This window comes from Gavia stellata, chromosome 2 (assembly GCF_030936135.1).
Source record: "Gavia stellata isolate bGavSte3 chromosome 2, bGavSte3.hap2, whole genome shotgun sequence".
Taxonomy (NCBI): domain Eukaryota; kingdom Metazoa; phylum Chordata; class Aves; order Gaviiformes; family Gaviidae; genus Gavia; species Gavia stellata.
The window spans coordinates 39,777,222-39,797,278 of NC_082595.1; the positions used below are offsets into that span (position 1 = coordinate 39,777,222).

The 20,057-nt window shown below is 36.4% G+C and overlaps 1 protein-coding gene across 3 annotated transcripts in view; it reads left to right on the plus strand.

The window, feature by feature from the left end:
• STXBP5 (syntaxin binding protein 5) overlaps positions 1 to 20,057 on the plus strand; it is a 109,400-nt gene that overhangs the window by 42,248 nt on the left and 47,095 nt on the right. For all 3 annotated transcript variants that reach the window (XM_059830195.1, XM_059830203.1, XM_059830206.1), the window contains exons 5-9: positions 613 to 747; positions 1,843 to 1,906; positions 5,419 to 5,502; positions 16,290 to 16,413; positions 18,724 to 18,802. In XM_059830195.1, the coding sequence (XP_059686178.1) occupies positions 613 to 747; positions 1,843 to 1,906; positions 5,419 to 5,502; positions 16,290 to 16,413; positions 18,724 to 18,802 (486 nt within the window). The remainder of the gene's footprint in view (positions 1 to 612; positions 748 to 1,842; positions 1,907 to 5,418; positions 5,503 to 16,289; positions 16,414 to 18,723; positions 18,803 to 20,057) is intronic.

Sequence of the window (20,057 nt, forward strand, 5' to 3'; positions counted from 1 at the left end):
GAGAAAACTGTAAGGCAGAAAATTAAAAAGTGATTTAAGTAAAACAGTAGCCTCAAATTTAAACTACTTTTAAAATTACTTTTATAATTGTTTAGGATAGGTTTTAGGTTTGCCTTTTTGGAGCATACTTTAGGTTACATGTAAACTTTATATTTCTTATGCTTTATTTTCTGCCTTTGACTCCTCACTTGAAACCAGCTTAATCTGCATAAGGCTACTTCTAAAAATCCTTTGTTCTTTAAAACTTGAAATTAGATGGATTTTATAGATTATAACATAGGAGTGTTGTATTTTATGTTTAAAATGACAGTGATCTTGAGCAAATACATTCAAAATTATAATTTTCAATGCTGGCTGTGTGATTTTTATCTGAATGACTTAATAGTTTTAGAATACCTTGGTTTCTATTTTTTGTTTACTCTTAAGTTTTTACATTGTCTGTATATCTCTTACTTTTGTCATATACTGGCTTTGTTACTTTTCTCTACCTGTAACTTGTCTTCTTTCTTCCTGTTTGCCTATTGCCTTTCTTCTACCTTTTGGCGCCATAGACCTTGAAGTGTAGGATATCTAAAAGACTTTAATTCCTGTTTTGGTGGCTTTCTCTTTCAGGATAACATTTTGTCATCTGCCTTTCCAAAGTAAATGGCTATATGTGGGCACCGAAAGAGGAAACATTCACATTGTCAATGTGGAATCATTTACTCTCTCAGGCTATGTCATCATGTGGAATAAAGCCATTGAACTGTGAGTTTAATCAAGTCTTGTCTGTTGAAGGGAGGGAACAGAAGTGTCTCAGATGTTATTAATACCAGTTGCAGAAATGTCAGTTACCTAGAGTGGCCTCCATGTTAGTCTCACTACACCAGATACACTTTTTATTCTCACAAATGTGAAGTGTTAATGTTAATATATGTTTCTGCCTATAACATATTTTATCATAGTGCCTGGAATAGACATAAAAATAGACAAAATAGACAGTATAAAAATAGACATAAAAATAATTATCTGTGGTGATAAAGAACTAGAAAAATACTAGTATTAAAATACGATGTGGCGGGTATTTAGGCAGGCATGTCACTTCCACAGTTTTGGGTTTGAAGCCCAAAGTATAAAGATATGCATTGTAAGAGGGCTGATGTATGCTGAGTATAAAATAACTGACTGAAAACGTAAATTTAAATAAGCCTATTCCAAAAGTGAAGTACATCTTACAGCTATTGTCATTGCTCCTCCTTTTTAATAATAAATTTGTGTATGCAAATGTAGTGTTTTGTGGGTGAAAACATATAACTGGGTGCTGCTGTTCCTGTGCTGTTATTTTGTTCCCAGAATGTTATTGTCTATCTTCAAAGCATACATGAAGTCCATAACTTGCCAAAGGCTGTTGAAACAAACACAGCTCTTCATTAGTCTGTCTTCTTCAATAGCAAGAAGTCAACATAAAGTCCTAAGTCTGTGTTGTTTTAACAATGCTTGGCTTGGACAGTTTATGAATAATGGCAAGACCTATTTTCTAGCGTAAAAATAAACATTTTATTTAACTGTGTTAATTCAATAACAACAAACATTAAGATAGATATTGTAAAGCTAATGGCAACTTTTTTGTGTTGCGAATAAGCAGTAAAGAAGCCTTTCCTTCTTATAAAAAGACAGAAACTAAGTGCCTAAAAATAGAAAATATTTATGAGCTTGAAGGTAAAAGTGACTCCGTGCTGAAGTGTCAGTAGCTTGCTTACATGGAGTATATATCTGCGGAATCTGTATTACTTGCAATCATTTTGAGATGCAGTTTTGGGTAGGGGGAATTTTTTTAATTAAATGGAAATATTTCTTGTTTAGGTCATCCAAATCTCACCCAGGACCTATTGTCCACATTAGTGACAATCCAATGGATGAAGGAAAGGTAGGATATGTTTAAAGACTATTCAATGCATTGTTTTTCAAGACTTCAGAAAAGTATAGATACCACTGCTTTTTAAGGAAGGATTAAGTAGATGAGGACAATGTTGAAGGCATAAAGGAAGTCTAAATGAAGATTTTAAGCTCTGAAAATAATATGAAGCAAGGTACAGACATGACTGTAGGACACACTACTGGAATAATTGAATGGACCTTGTAAGGAGAAACATTTGAAAACACAGCTGAAAGTGCTGAATTGCAAAAAATTCTTGAAAACAAAAGCTAAGAACTTTACTCATGGTGGTAAAAATTAAGATGTTACCAAAAACCCCAATCATAACCTAAGTGCAGAAACAGTAGGATGGAAATAAACTTTATCATGCTTTTGGGTGTTGCTGTTTCACAACCTTAAAATTCTTGTTTATATAGCATATTTATATAGAGTACTGTGTATTCCATCTTTAGTATAGCTAATCCAAGACAGCAGTTTTCATGGGATTTGAGGTCTAACTGACATACACCCATTTAGCAGACAGCATCTAGGGATTATAATAAATTGCTTAAAACCTAACTGGCCTGTAGTACAACTAGATACTTCAGAAAAGTCAACTCAACAGAAACATGTAAGAAAGAGCTATCTATTAGACTTGTCTTTTCCTTCTTTTGGGATAGTAATAATATAATCATCTTTTTATCTTGACAAAAGGTTTTATAGTACGTGTTCTTGAAGCCCTCACAAGACAATAATTTTTGTCCTGTGATATAGCAGCTGCAAAGAACAACTTGAGCTATGAACTTAATGGTCATGAGTTCCTTCTATATTATTAAAGTAAATCTACAGGTGTTACCCTTTGCTTTGGGACATCTGTTATGAGGCTCATGCAAAAACAATGGAGAATGCATAACTTTACTTCACAATGAAGACTTCATGAATTAAGAGAATGCAAGGAGTTAAAATGTTAATATGCCTTCTCTAGGTGACAGCAATTACTGTAGTACCAAATCATACATTCCCCACTTAAGTCATGGTTGCAAGACTAAGTCTGTGCTTCAGGTAACAGACCTCTTCTGCAAGTCTTGGGATGGGATCATACGATTCACCCACTCTATGAAGGATCTTCAGCCTCTTTAGCTTGTGTGCTTCATATAGTTATTTAGCAAATCTTAGTGGTCTACTGCAACTTTTGTTCAGATCTCTTGGTTTGCACTGAAGAGTAAGCAGGAGGGGTTTTCCTTAATTTTGACAAGAGGAATAAAGCAAAATATGAAAGAAGGATTTGAAAACAGCAGTCTTATATGTATCTTTTCCAAAAGTGTGTAGACCCCTGACAAAAGTATGGTTATAACTTAGCCAGAGAGACCTTGATGCCACTTTACACAGATTTTCATTAATGACGCTGGTATAGATTAATCAGGCATAAGTGATTGAATAGATTGATGAATTAAATTCTGAATTATTTTTGTTAGTGTAATGTCTCAGAAATATCCTAGAGTTTTGAATTCCTGTTTGTGCAGAATCTTCAAGGAGAGAGAAAATAATCTTGCTTGCTACTGTTCCACATATGCAGGAGAAATATTATTTTTTGGTTTACTTGCTTTTAGTTTGACATGTTAGTAGTAGAGAAAACTGAAGAGAGGGAATGATGCTGTTGTCTCAGCAGTGGTTTGAATGTTTTTATAGCATACTAGTTCTAAGCTTGTGTCCTAGACACCTGAGGTTTCAGTCCAACAAGGAGAATTTCAGGAGCAGAGGTTTTTCATTGGGGTGAAACTCACTGCAGTAAGTGCATAACAAATGGGTTTCTCTGGAGAATTAGGTTTGAATCACATTCCAGAATTGTGGGCCCTAGAGCATGAATGTAATGAAGCTATGGTAACTTCAGAAAAGACAAATGATCTATTTATTCTGGTGTATTACACCCCACCCCACATTTAATTCTTGTCTATTAAAGTTTAAGAATTACTGTTTTTATCATCAGGCCATCAGTCAGTGTTTTAGAATCTGACCTTAGACTCATCTTCCTTCTAAGAAAAATATTGCTGAAAACCCTGTGCAGTTGCAAGACCTTCCTGTGTATTCACTTTTAAAATTTGTTCATGCTATTAGAAAAATCACAGTGATTAGAAGGCTAATGTTTAAAGTTAAAATAAAAAAATTATAAAATATGGCTTATGATAAGCAAGATAACTTAGAATAATAGTATACATGACACTGTAGTGAGAAAAAATCTGATATTCACTTTTACTAGATCAAATGTGTCTCTTTTGAGGTATTTTAGTGCTGTATAGCACTGGAAGAGATCAAATACTTTATCTGTAAGCTGGCAGGAGATCCTCTTATTTTTCATACTTGAAATAACTGTACACCTTAAAATCTTAACATGCTGAAAAGACTGTCTGGGCAAAAACTCTAGGTGTGGCAATAGACCATATTGATTTAGATTTCTATCCTAGGCTGCAATGACGTGTGTGAAGGCAGTGTTTTCTAGCTTGTAATACGAAGGACACTACTCAGGGAACTTTTGTTTCTCAAAGGAAATAGGCTGTTTCAACAGTGAGTAAATCCCAGCAGCTAACTACTCCTTTTTTTGTATGTCCATGCTGGGAAAAAGAAGTGGGAGTGAAGGCATGCTACTTAATGCTAGGAACTGCTTCTACTGTAGCAACATTGCTCAAAGGAAAGATATCACAGTAGCTCCAGCAACTATGAAAGATGAAGCTGCATTGACTACCTCTATATAACAAGTGCCAAGACTTACTACTGCCTTATGTTGGACTTGTTTTCTTTTCATTAAGAGAAGTGTCACTTAAGATAGGAGAGCAAAATGCTTAGATATGTGTTAGACCAATTATTATGAGCCATCTGAATCTTCACTCCCTGCAGAAATGATTTAATCTTGCTTCTAGCAAAAAAGATTACTTGGAAAGTGTTCTTGTTTAATTTCTCTCTAGCTTTCCCCTTCTTAACAACTAATGTTCTTGGTGTTCCTTTAGCCAGTTATCTCAATTGTGACTGACATCTGGAGAAAGCTTATATTACGTAGTTTCTTTATAGACAATGAACCGTTACCTAGAACTTCAGGAAGGATAGTGTGTTCTTCCAGCAAATTTAAGCAGAACAAATTCCAGTGAGGAAAACGCACAATAAAAAGTTCTCTTTTCCAACCCCCCCATTTTCACTCAGGAAGGAATGCACTTAGGAAAGTTTAATGTTGACCTTTCTGGAGCTCAAAGGGATTTCCAAGGGCTCTTCAGAAGAATGCATTACTTCTTTTTTCTAATTTTGCATGAATGTCAGCTGTATTAGCTGAAAGTTTAGGAGAATGACAAGTACAAAGTAAACCTCTCTAACATTGACGTCTTCACCGCTTCTCACTAATTTTTGTCTTCATAACTACTTGCAGTTACTACGTATAGTATTATGCTGCATCTCTTTGGGCAAGAACTACAGGCATTGCAAATGGTATTATTTTTCTTATCCTTATAAAGACTTAATATATCTGCTTATTATTGCAGCTTCTGATTGGCTTTGAGTCTGGAACAGTGGTATTATGGGATCTGAAGTCAAAGAAGGCAGATTACAGATACTCACATGATGAGGTAACGTTTTTCATCTGTGTTACTTACTATGAGGATATCATTTACTATTCTATAGCAATTTTTATTTTTTTCATCTGTCACCAGTGGATCAATAAATAGGTCTCTTTGAAATTGCGAATACTTGAAGTTTTCTCTAAAAAACCCCACAAAGTTTGAATAATAAACTCCAGACTGAAAACTGTTTACTAAGTTTAAGTCCGTGAAGCAATGACTGGTGGCATGGATTGGATTTCTTTGCTAATTTTGGGGGCTGGGGGGGGAAGCTTTCAGATCTTTTTTTTTTGTTATTGGTCACCTGTGTTAAGAGCTTAAGTCTTAAATTGAGACGAGATGGTTTAGCAATTTCTGTGACTTAGAATCTCTCATGTATTCTGAAAAGGGGCGGGGGGGAGAAACCACTAAGTAGTCTCTCTAAGACATTTCTATAAACACACCTTTTCATTGTAGGATAAGATCAAGATTTGAAATAACTGGGAGAGGTTTAAAAAAACCAATGGCATTGAATGGCATTTATTTCTTTAAAACTTGATTCTCGAGAGAATGTAGGCTTTTTTAAAGACTGAGATAAAGAAAAATAATTCAACATAATATGCAAGTTGATGTATTTTATTTAAAACAACATAAAATCAGTCTTGATTACACTTCATTGATTTGTAAAATGTCTGTATCATTATTCAGTACCAGCTAGGCCTGTTTCTTGTATCACAGTGAGTGAGTTTTCCTTAGCTGTGTGCTAAACTTTTCACAAGACAAGATTTGGAGTTTTTTGTGGTTGTTCTGGCTCAGTACTCATGCCTGTGTGTGTTAGTTCTACCAATGAAGAGTTTCTTTGAAGGGGGAGTCTCTGAAGTAATCTAAGCCTTAGATCATCAGAGCTGTATTAGAACATCAGAGCTGAATGAAGTTTCTTTGTGTGTTCAGAAATGTCTGTATAAGCCTCAAAGTATGTTATGTGAAGAGCAATTTTCTACCTGCCAGTTTCATTGCATGCACCTAATTAATTCCCTCTGTTGCTTTGTTTCATAAGCTTACTCATATCTCCATCATCTTTTTCTAGTCTTAATCAATTCTTCCTATACCTCTTATTCTTCTTGCTCTTAGCTAACTTTCTTTAACCATTTTATTTTGTCTTTGCTTTATAAAAGAGAAACACAACTACATAGTATATTCAAGATGTGAGCGCAGTGGATTTATGATGTGGAATAACTACGTTTGGTTTTGTTTTCTTTCTTTCTTGATCTTGATACTGGATTAGCCTTTTGATGCTGCAAGCATTAAGCAGATAATTCCTTGGAACAACCTTCTGTAAAACTAAAGTCTCATTCTTCAGTGTTAATTGTCAACTCAGACCATTGCGTTTATGCATCGCTTCACATTTACATAGTTGGACAATAAAATTAAGTCTTTCTTCAGTTCTTCACTGGAATCCTGATATCTACCTTGAATATGCTTTGGTACTGTCAGCAGACTTATCACCTTAAGATGCTTGTTCTAATTTTCAGAGTTATTTATGAATAAACTGAGCAGCACAAATCCCTCAGGGTCTCTACCAATTACCTTAATCCATGAACTAATCAATTACTGCCATCCTGCCTTTATTCTAGCTTGCTTTGCTTCCCTGATACCTTAACCAATTATTGTTCACGGATCTCTAGTCTGTTCTTACTTGCCTTTAAGAGATCACAGAATCACTAAGGCTGGAAAAGACCTGTAAGATCATCAAGTCCAACCATCAACCAAAAAACACCACCATGCTGATTAAACCATGTCCCATAATGCTTTGTCCGCACATTCCTTGAATACCTCCAGGGAGGGTGACTCCACCACCTCCCTGGGCAGCCTGTTCCAATGCTTCACCACTCTCTCAGTTAAGAAGTTTTTCCTAATATCCAGACTGAACCTCCCCTGGTACAACTTGTGGCCATTTCCTCTTGTCCTGTCGCTAGTCACTTGGGAGAAGAGGCCAACACCCACCTCTCTGCAACCTCCTTTCAGGTAACTGTAGAGAGCGATGAGGTCTCCCCTCAGCCTCCTCTTCTCCAGGCTGAACAACCCCAGCTCCCTCAGCTGCTCCTCATAAGACTTGTGCTCCAGACCCCTCACCAGCTTCATCTCCCTTCTCTGGACACACTCCAGCACCTCAATGTCCTTCTTGTCGTGAGGGGCCCAAAGCTGAACACAGTATTCGAGGTGCGGCCTCACCAGCGCTGAGTACAGGGGCACGATCACCTCCCTGCTCCTGCTGGCCACACCATTTCTGATACAAGCCAGGATGCTGTTGGCCGTCTTGGCCACCTGGGCACACTGCTGGCTCATATTCAGCTGGCTGTCAATCAACACCCCCAGGTCCTTTTCTGCGGGGGAGCTTTCCAGCCACTCGTCCCCAAGCCTGTAGTGTTGCATGGGGTTGTTGTGACCCAAGTGCAGGACCTGGCACTTGGCCTTGTTGAACCCCATACAATTGGCCTGGGCCCATCCATCCAGCCTGTCCAGATCCCTCTGCAGAGCCTTCCTACCCTCGAGCAGATCAACACTCCCTCCCAACTTGGTGTCATCTGCAAACTTGCTGAGGGAGCACTCGATCCCCTCATCCAGATCGTTGATAAATGTATTAAACAAGACCGGTCCCAAAACTGAGCCCTGGGGGACACCGCTTGTGACTGGCCGCCAACTGGATTTGACTCCATTCACCACAACTCTCTGGGCTCGGCCGTCCAGCCAGTTTTTTACCCAGTGAAGAGTGCACCTGTCGGAGCCATGATTCGCCAGCTCATCCAGGAGAATACTGTGGGAGACAGTGTCGAAGGCTTTACTAATGTCCAGGTAGACAACACCCACAGCCTTTCCCTCACCCACTAGGCGGGTCACCTGGTCATAGGAGGAGATCAGGTTGGTCAAGCAGGACCTGCCTCTCATGAACCCGTGCTGGCTGGGCCTGATCCCTTGGGTGTCCTGCACGTGCCCTGTGAGTGCCCTCAAAATGAACCTCTCCATAATCTTCCCCGGCACTGAGGTCAGGCTGACAGGCCTGTAGTTCCCCGGATGCTCCTTCCGGCTCTCCTTGTAGATGGGTCTCACGTTGTTGAAAGACTTTGAAAATTGTGTAGCCAGCCTAATTGATGTTTCATTAGCCACATGCTTGTTAACATTTTCGGAGGTTTCTTGGATGTGATTTTCTTTTACAAAAAACACATTGAGGTCTCTTACCTGGTATTTTATACTCATCTGTATGTCGATTAACTCTGTTCTTTAGTAATAAAGTTTTTTTGCAGTTTCTAGAAACTTACCTATGGTAGACACTATGCTGCTTATTCTGTTTTTCTTGATTTTTGTGGTCCATTTATTTAGAAATTAACTCCATACTTGTCATCTTCCTGAACCAACCCTGATTTGAGAGGTTGCAAACAGCAGTGAATAGTTTCATCTTTGATTTCCTTTAGGATTTGTAAGTTCAGTTTGGTTTTTTGATTGCAGAAGAGGTAATGAAATACCTCAGGTCAGATCCTTTGGTAAAGAAATGTGCATTATCAGAAGTTGGGAATGGATAGGAAGGGGAGAGAAAAAAAAATGAAGATCTATAGAGTGAACTTGATGAGTTTCACTGTTCTCATTTAGTGAGAATCAACATACATAGAGTTGCTTAAAAAAAAATTGGCATTCAGGTCTTTAAAGTTGAAGCATGTTTTTTCTGTGAGTACAGATTGCCCTTTAAGAAAAACATCTCTTTGGACAGAGAATTACTGTATGCAGTAATAATTTGTTGGTTCTCATCCATTTAACATTGTATGACAAGGAATTTCTTCTTCAATGGGCAAGTTATTTAGATTAATCTTCTAAGGGAGAAGGCAGAATTCAATAATGACCCTTTTTTTATTTGGATTTGGTACAGTTACGCAGTTTCAAGTTCTTCTGGATTCTGGCCTGAATGGCACAGGAATAAAATTATAAATTTTGTCTAACAGAACTGAAAAATACGTGCTTCTTGAAAGGTACCATTGCAGCAAGTGCTGTAATTGTTTCTGGACCAATGGCCTTGAGAGAAGATCCTATGAGATACAGAAAAGATAATGAATAGAAAGCTGCAGAAAGTGATTGATTATATGTATGCTCTCTATATATCTGTCCTTTTTTTGTGCGAGTCAGGTGAGGTGGGACTTCTGTATCTTTATTTCATTTTATTCAGTGCCTCTCAGTTTTGTATTTAGCTGGAAAAAATGGAGAATCTCCCTCAATTTGTCAGTGAAAAGAATATTCAACTCCATAATGTTATCTTTCTAATCATATTATGATCAGTGCTAACTAGTGGCCTAATAAATATACTGTTCTTGCTGTTTTTCAGCTAGTATTTCAAGTAAGTGAATGTAACTGTTAAGAAATGCAGAAGAAACAGGTTTTTTATTGCCTTTTGCAAGAATAAAATGATACTGATAAATCATAAAAACTTTGCTAGTTTTAATGAGCAGCTTCCTTAACAGAAAAAAGAAAAGTATTCTCACTTGCTTAATGCTGAAAGAGGTTGCTATGGAAAGGTGGGTAACTCTTTTGAGTCTTAGACAGGTAATACCATAACTGATACTGTGAGAAATGCTGACAGGCATTGTTGGAATTCTGATAATAAGGTGACCTGTTTGTTCTAGTATAACTTAACAGTTCAAATACTTAGCCAAAAATGGTGTCAAGTTGGTCTTAAACCATGTAACTTGAGGGGCTGTGCAGTCTACCACCATCATCTGATGCAACTCTTTTTGACTCAAAACTTCAGATGTGTGAAGGGATCCAGATGTGATCCTTTATGACCTTCCTCTGCTAAGGTACAATGACAGTCAAACTTCCTGCATGATCAGAGGCTTATGGAAAGATACCTGTGTGATTTCCTCAGGGAAGAAGCTGAATCCTATTATATTTTTTTTGTAGCATCCTGCTTGGCTTCATTCCAAATTACCTGACCTTTAGGAGGCTTTCTTGAAGCAAATTCCCATATTGTGGTGGGGCGGTCTCATTTGTTGCCTGAAAGCTACGTCACTGGAACACTATCCATGCTTTCTTCCTGTCTGAACATGTGTGCCTGCCCAACACCCTACTCTAATAATTGCAATACAAGAACACTAGGAGCACTCACCCTAAGGATAGGAATGCCTATAGGGTGGGCAACACCACCACCCCTAAAACCTTTGTAATCATATTTCTTTTTAACCATGGCTGGGGGAGGCAGCTGTAGGTAGTGATTAGTATTAGTGCTGGTTGCTGGTGTATTCTTCCCTCCACAACATTCTAGTTCATAACAGGGAATTTAGTTAGAATTTGTTCTTGATTTTTCTATATTACAAATGAGATCCTGAACCTCTGGTACTGTATCCTTTTCATTATAACAGTAGTATGTTGCATGTTTAGAATTAGTTAGAAGAATGCACAAATGTAACATTCTTTTTCAGATAATTTAGAGGAAATTATGTAAATTCTTTTTGCATCATTCTTAAGCCTTTTATGTTCAAACATTCGAGGTTTTTAAAAAGAAGTAAGTTATGCATTTCTTATGTGGAATACAGTTTATACTGCAAACATTTTGCATACTATATTTTAGCCATGAAAGAAATTAAACAAATTTCTCAACTATTAATTTTGTTTCTAAAAAATGTAAGTGCAACTTCTGAAAAATAAAACTAGTTTTTTGATCAAGTCCATTCTTCAAGTAGTATTTTGTTCTGATTTAAAGCAACCTTTGATAGCATTAACTCAGTAAATATATTATAGATTGTTATTTTTAGGCTCAATGTTCTAGTACATGGCTGAGTGTAAGAGATTATTTTACAGCATTAAAAACATGTCAAAGTAGCCTGTGGGATTAAGAGGAGGAAGAAAACCAAAGCAACCCTAATATGTGACTTGCCAGAAACCAAAGCATGTCAGTGCAGTCATTAGGCATTTGCACATTTCATTGCATCAAAACAATTTTAATGATATATTGCCATTTAAGTCTCAGTAGCTACATTCTTTCTTTTTTGCAGCATTTTTTCCCTTTCTTAGGCTGTTGACAGGAGAGTGGGCATAGGTACTCCCAAGTTACTATGTTTGCTTTGAATATTGAATATCAATTCAAATATGAATTTGAAAATTGCTTTGAATAATAGAAACGCAGTCAGTGTCATCATCCGTTCACGTTTACCAGAAAATACTGTCCATGGAAATGGAGGACTATCATAAGACAGTGAAATCTGAATGGGCTATGGTAAACAGTCCGGTTTGCAGAATAACTAATCTCATATCATGGACCTTAGCAGTCATGCACAGTATATTTCAAGTTCAGTTAATGGCACAGAAGAGTAAAGGGTCGTGGTCAAATCCAAAGAATGATGAAAGGAATTCTCCATGATTCTGGTGCATTCCTGTGGGAAAGTATGCAGAAACATTTTGCCAAAGATTGTGCTATACTTGAAAAGCAAGCAAGGAGGTGCATATTATTTAAAAAAAAAGCCAGTTTACTTAGATATTTTTCTTTTCTGAGTTGTAGAAACTGTATTTGCAGTAGTCTAAACTTGGTATTAGAAAAATGGGTTAAAATCTCTTAGAAACAGGGGAAACTGCTTAAATTAATAGGTTTTATATTCACATAAAAATATCAAATTTCTACATGTATCTTGTCTTGCAGGAAGATAGGATATGAAGAGCGGTCTCAAACTGTTCTGAAATGGTATGCGTATAATCAGCTGTAGGGTTAAAATAAGTCTAAGAATTGAAAAGAAAGGGATTTTTTGTATGTGTATTTTATTAATTGAAACAGTTAAATCCCCTTAGTAGAAAAATACAATCACAGCTTGAGTCTTTATTGATGAACTTGTCTCTTAAATTATAAGGTTGTATTTAGAATTATTAATTTTTGTACCTTTTTAAAGAACCAAGAATTAATAGTGATTTCTAGGCATATTGAGAAGCTTTGCAGCAGTAAAACTGACTTTCATGTAGTTTTTAAACATGCATTAATATCTCTAAAAGCTAGTGATCTACATGAGATATTTCTGTAGGAGACTTGCATATAAATGCTTTTAATTTTGTTCCTCAGACTTTTTCAGTTTCTTATTTGTGACTGCACTTCACAGTCCTACAGTCTCCCTCAGGTAGCTGTTGCAGTCACTGCAAGAATGTTTCCCTCTGAAAATCAGATATGTTTACCTCCTTTGCAGGCAGTATAGCAGCCACTTTTCCACATGGGGTAATCCTTCTAGAACAGCTGGTGAAAGTGAGGCTTCCTTTTGTGCACAGGCTGTCTCCACATAATACTCTAGGATGGTTAGTTTCTACATTTCTGGTTAAGCTTTGGCATATGTAGGACAGCACAGTCAGTCATGCTGGGTTTGTTATTGAAAAAAGTAAGACTTGATATTTTTTTCCCCCCTTAGAAAAGCATAACTGTCTCAGAAGTTTTGAAACAAACTTCCATATAGTCCAGAACATCTACCTTAACTTCGAATCAAAGTGAAGGGGGTAGTAGGAATACTTTTAATAAGAAACCTTTAATTATAATTAAGTAACTTAAAAGATTTATTTAGGTAAAGTGTTTTTATATGGCATTCTCTGTGTAAGTTCCTTTAAAGATTCCCTGTATTCAGTGCATGTTTTTAAATGGAAGGATTCAGAATGTTAGTGAAGTCAGGACTTGAGTTACCTGTGCAGACAACTCCCCTTAAAGGATACAAATGCCTTGTGCCTTAAATACAGCAACAGTCCTCTGTGGTACTGGTGTGTGATCTTATCATAAGGGATCACTGTCTGTTTGGGATCCATATGACCAGTGATACATTCCACAAAAATATTTGAGACAAGCTGAATCAGCAATAGCTGATTTAAGCTTACTGCTGCATTATGGTACCAAAAGGGTACAAGGTCAAGTTTTAAATCAAGATGAGAATTATTGTTAAAACTGAGAGCCTTATTCTTGATCAGTAAGTTTTGTGTAAAATATTGGAAAAAATATTGCTCTTAGGGGCTTTTAGGTGTCTAAGAAGCTGTGTATAGATTTGCAGCCTCAGTGGATTCTGCCTCATTTTTCTATCTTGGATGTTATGCTTTCCTTCAAATTCTAGCATTTGTATTAACCATGGGAAAAAATGTCAAAACTTTTGCTCTTGAGTATTGGGATGATTTTTCAGTTATCAGTTTTGTTTTGGTGATTGAGGCTATTGACATCAACCAACTAGTGCTGCCTAAAGTTGTTGTACTTTTTTCATTGTAACTGAATTGTCATTGTAAATATACTAGCCTGTTGTATACCTAGAGATTATGCTACAGCTACTTACAGGTCTGGTTTTATTTTTCAGGCTTACAAAAAGTTGTGAATTGTGTAATAGCAAAGGATAGTGCTCTGTACCGAAGTTTATCGTACTCAGCCCACAGAATTGTTAGTTGGATTATTTTCAAAATACATAAAACATTTATTTTTGTTATGCTTTAAATATTTGCTGCATTGCTAAATGTAACCAGATGCTCTATAAAACTAGACAATAAATAGCCATAGAGCCAAAGGCCTCATTATTCTCTTTCAGTGTTCTTTCCATCCCATCAGGTTCCTTGCAGAAATTAAGTGATAGCACTCATCCTTCTCCTTTGTGCTCAGTTTATTAGATCTTTTTATGTTGTTAAGCATTAATGCTGTTTCAACAATAATCGTTTTTTGCAATTCCTTCCTCTTGACCTTCTTTTTCAAGAAAATGAAGAAGTGTTCATTTCCCAGATTTATCCTTCCTTCTGTAAACCTTGCTTTCTTACTAATTGGTTCTTAAGCCCTATTTCTACATAAATGTGTATCAAAAACTGTTCCTTTTAGATTATGGGCTGCCTACTGTTGTCAGGGTTAGAGTCCACAGGGGAGAGTATTTAAAACATACTTATTACATTGTATTGCTAACCATAGTATAGATAACCTCTTTTCTTAGTGAAAAGAGCTTTTTGAAATGCAGCCTTCGCTTTATCAAGTCTGCAGTTTCAAACTTGCTGATCCCTGGTTTTGTTTGGTACTACACTGGTAAATAAAAACAAATTTTCAATATTTATGCAAAATTTCTTTTATAATACCTGCCTTTATTTGCTAATTTATCTTACAGACAGAATGAGAAAGAATATTTTGTTTTGACTCTAGGAGACTTCATGTGAGATGTCTAGGTTTGAGCTCCATATGTGTAGATGTGATATTGGTACACTGAATCTGTCTTCTAACAAAATCTATAGTGATTCCACACTACATAGGGAACAAGATTAAATTTTACTAAGAAATACTAAACTTAATTAACCTGTAGTTTACAGATATCCAGATCTTCTACTACTTTAAGTTGGAAAAGTTGTTATTACTGCAGACTCTACAGTCATGTAGTGTAGTCACTTTCCTCTGTTTAATCTCTAGATTCTCCCAGTCATATTGCTGGGAACTGTCTTGTTTTTCTGTATAATTTTGTGAAATGTGAAGATCTGATCTGTGTATAATCAGTTTAGGCAAAGCTAGCTTAGATCTTTCTTGTGTGGTTTGCTCTTTCACTAGCAGTGAAAGCTTTTGCTTTAGCTTTTCACTAAGCTTTCACTACTAGTTAGGGTTCCCTACTACTCACACACCCAGATTTCCAAACAGAGGCAATCCCTAGGTACCTGAGGAGCTGGAGTGAGTCTAAGCCCTGCTTACAGACAGTATCTCTACTGAGGGTATCCACTCAAAAGATGGTATTGTGCAGCCTATCAGCTTGTTCACATACTTAGGTCCTGCTTTCAGTTTACCTAAAGTAATATCTTTACCATAAGTATTAAGCAAATCTACCTTCTCAGTAATTTCAAAGTTCCATACTTTTAGCAGGTAATACTTTTGCACCTTTTGGGTAGTAGAGAAATACTTGGAGTTTTCATTGTTTATTGATATTTTCATGCTATAACTAAAATTCCCTTGAAAATCACCTAATGGTTTCACAATGACTCCATGTACTAATAGAGATGCTGGAAACAGAAATGGCACCAATCTTTCTTACTTAATCTTTTTGCCTTATTTGTACTCTTTGCTTCATTGTTTACTTTTCTGTCACCTTAAGGCAGCAAGTAGATTTCATTTAGTCAGTTTTTTCTGCAGTAAGATTTCATGTGGCATGGCTTATTCATTCCATTCCTGATTTTATGACTATAAGGATGCTTCTGTATTCATGGAAAGATTTACTAGTAGATTCCTACACTTTCCTGTACCTCAAAACTGCCATTCAAACACTAGAATGCTTATTCAAGCTAGTATTTTGTTTTCATCATCATCGTTTCCAAAAAATCTTATCATTACTTAAGTTCTAGTTTTACTTCTCAGCCCATGCTTGCCTCTTGCGCATATCCACATAGACATCTCAAAATGCCATTTAAAATTTTGAGTTCATAATCCCATCAAGTTGATATTTTTTATATGGAAAGTGTGTTTTTCCAATAATAAATAATTTCGGTTGGCAAAGCTCAAATCAGTGCTTGCAATTATTCTCTGCATGCTACCCATTGTTGAAAAATACTTTAATACTACACTCCGAGGAGGATTTTTTTTCCTTTAAACATGTCACTGCCATGAAGACAGTATTTTTTATGGATAAAGTATGTCTGAAAGTAGTACTTACAAATGGAAAACTTACCATGGGTAAATTAGGACATACTAACAGTGTTATGATTTAATTAGTACTTTCTTTCATTTTCTTTTGCTGTCTAAAGTCATTGAGGAAGGAGTAAGGATAAGATGATATTAAGATACTCAACTTACACTGTTCTTGTTTTTCTCTTTTCTTGCATAGGCTATCCACTCTGTGGCTTGGCATCATGAAGGAAAACAATTTATTTGTAGTCACTCAGATGGTACCTTGACCATATGGAATGTAAAATCTCCTACCAAACCATTCCAGACAATCACTCCACATGGTAAGATGAAAATGGATACCCCTTGTGTTTGACAGCTCTTAAAACACAGAGAACTTATTTTTAATAGAAATGTGTTTTGCAAAACCAAGTATTAAAAATGCACTTGCAGTGCAAGTAAAAAGCTTTGTCATATCAAATTCCTGCAGATTTCACTAAGAAAAAAGTATTTATGAAATAAGAATCCAAATCAGTGCAGTTTTACCTAAATCTCTGAACTTTAAGCTCACCTTTCACACAATGGCATTGATCTCAAAATTAACTAATGCATATTCTGCAGGGATTGCTTTTTGCTTGACATTAAAATCCCATACGTTGTTTAAAATACATATAAGCAAGCATCTGTTTCATGTATAAATGTGTAGATTACCATATAAATTCTTGGAAAGGTTTGTAACAGAGTAAGACTAGCATCTGGTAAGATGTTCCCACTTCTGAGAAGTCTTGCATTGATGTTAATCTAGGAAATTAGCATTACATGTTGTTCTGTGAAATATGCTGCTGCTTTTCGAAAAAGTTCTATACAAATACCAGGTTTACATGGTGTGCATGTGTCATGTCTTAGCAACTTACTTACCTCAGATTCTGAAGTGTGAATGTAACAGTGAGGATAATCTGTGAGGTTACAGTCATAATACAAGATGCTATAGTCAAGCAACCTGGTTTACCTATCTGAGCCTCTAGCAAGTCCATGTTTACTGTGCTAGCTGTGGACTAGAGTGGAAAAAGGAAGCTGTAGATTTCTATATGATCCTGTAGCAGTCAAAAACTAAAAAACTGACTGCTACTGTAGTAGTTAAACTAGTTAAACAAGACTAACTTTATGTTTTGGCCTCTTTTAGTAAACTTTTTAAATTTTGATCTTGGGCTGCAAATTAAATTTTCTGCGGAACTTCATAGTTGTATCAGACTTTATCAATGTTCAGACAGAAAAGATGCATATCTCCACCATACTCTTAATTTCTACTGACTCCATGGGAAATTGTATCTGTAGAAGCTTTAGTTGCTAATAGTGCACAGTAAAGAACGAGCGGGCCTTCATGTTCATATTAGAGTCTTAGCCCTTAAGGATAACACTCAGAATAAACCTCATTTTACTTGTAAGCTGACCAATTTTAATTGCAAAATGGTAGACATGAGAAGTTTTAAATCTCCCAATGCTACTTAAAACAAGTTTTTAGGGGAGGATTCTATTTTTGAAAACAGATATTCTACAACACTTCAAAAAACAAAAACCAACCCAAAAAAACCCCCAAAACAAACCCCTAAACCTAATTATTCTAAGTTGGTGTATTGAGAGTTTTAACAAATCTTTAATGATATTATTCCAAGGCGTCGCGTTAAGAGTACAGTTGTGGCCGAGGGAAACCCTCCCATTGAGTCATTGCTTTCTAAACTCCTCCTCAGAGGGGACCATAGATGCGGCTGGATCCGGCCTTAGTCCCGGACTTGGTCAATGGTTTATGTCTAAAGGATTATGTATGCAGCCACTTATCAGAGTCAACGTTTGCCTATCAGAGCCCTCTAAAGGACTTTTACTGAAACAGTTTCGCAAAGTTGAAAAGTTAGATGATTCATTAAGATACAAGATACAGATACAAGAAGTTTGGAATTGCCATTGATAAATAGACTTACTGCAAAAGTTGAGCTCGAGTTAGTAATTCAGAGCTTTTGTTAGTACTATTTTCCTGGTTAATATCTGATGTAGTCGGAAGCATGATTCTTACCAAAGAGGCATCCCTGTTTGGGGAGGAGAGAGGTCCAGGACCATTGACCCATCTTGTAGTTGGAGTTCTCGTCCTCAAAATGGAGGATTCTAAATGCCAGATGTATGCTCTTGGCAAGGTGGGACTGAGTAAATTATCATGTGCTGATTGGCTCTTAACAAGGCTTGTTGCACTGTGATCAGGGTGGGGGGGGAGAGAAAGGTATTCAGGCTTCACTGAAGCAGCGTCGGGCTGTGAGGTCTCTGCCTCACCCCAGGTGTCGCTCAGTTGATACAGGGTCTTTGTTTGAGAGTTAGACTGCAAGCCTTCACATATTAAGCAGGATAAGTTGTTCAACTCCTGCCCCTGCCCAAGACCGGTGCTTATTGGTGCAAGATAAGCATGCTGCTTGACTTGTGTCATGTTGGATTCCATTACTTTTAGTGAAGAAGCCCAGTTTCCCACACAAGGCATACTCTATAACTGTCAGAGGTGTTGAATATATGTTTGTATGAATGTTCTACTTTGCAAGTTGCATAGTGAATTTCATAATTTGTCATCATGTTATGGAACTCTAAGATTAATATAAGAAAATAATTCACTTTAGGAAAGCAGCTGAAGGATGGAAAGAAGCCAGAACCCTGCAAGCCTATCCTTAAGGTGGAATATAAAACAACTAGAGCTGGGTAAGTCTTGTTTTGTACGCAAAATTAACATATGTAAAATAAATGTAGCTCTCTGGGATTGTACTTTGTTTCCCAGTTGGTGGGATACATACCCTGATGGCACTGAGCTATGGTAAAACAGCTGAAATATTTTTGGTAAATCAGATATTGCTGAAGAAACTACAAAAACAATGTGAACAAATTACTATATACAAACCTTAACTTAGGTAAAGATAACTGCTCATGCATTATCTACATACTTCTTCCATGCTACTAAGCTCATGTATTTTTGCTCAATCTTTTGAGAACATTAAAGAAAAAAAGGCTGATAAAGCACAGAAGACACTAAAGCATAGACCAGAAAATCTGAACTTTGACAAATAGTAGCCTGATGCAAATATTCTAAATCCTGAATACGTGTTCCTCCCCCAAAAATGTTGCTGACAGAAGCTTTTCTGGTAGAGTTCAGTAATTTATGCAGTGAATTGTGCCTAATTATGCACATTTAGACTGTAACAAAGTAGTAATTGCAACAAGAGGCTCAGATGGAATTACAGTATCTTGAGTAGCATGTTTTGTTACTAAGGCTGCAATTGGGATTGAAGGATTTCATTAATTGTGTGGAATTTCTTTTATTTATGGTTCTAAAGTGCTTTAAAGTGTTTGAGCAAAAAGTCCAATATAAAGATAAAATATTCATGGAAACCTGTTCAGCTATTTGTAAACATTGATTATTTTTTTTCATATTTTTTATTTTCCTTTACTTTTGGGGGGTTTATGTATTATTTGAATGCCTGGAAAGCAAATGAAACCTATAGGAGATTGTTACTTAATTGATGTAATATAGTTTTCTACTATATATGTATGGGTATACCAATATAATATCAGTGGCTTCGTGTAGTTTTATTGTTTGATAAAAGTGAGGTAAATAGACATTTAAGACTATGGCTAATTCCCAGTTGCATGAACATCTGTGATTAGTTGGAAAGCCATATTTTACTTGCAGCAGTCTACATTTGTCTGCATATTCCTTTCTCAACTGAAATGTCAAAAGCTGTTCTAAAGAAAGCTACAGATAACCAAGATTATTCTCAGATTCAGCAAGTTAAAATTTCTGCAATCAACAGCCTCCTGTTATGAATAGTCATTCTGAAGAAAAAAATAAGTTTGAAGCTTGTTCTATGTAATTATAATATTACAATGTGAGAACTAGTTGACTTTTCACACTTTTTAGAGGAGCTTATTCGGGTATGACTTCTAAGAATACATAGCTTTT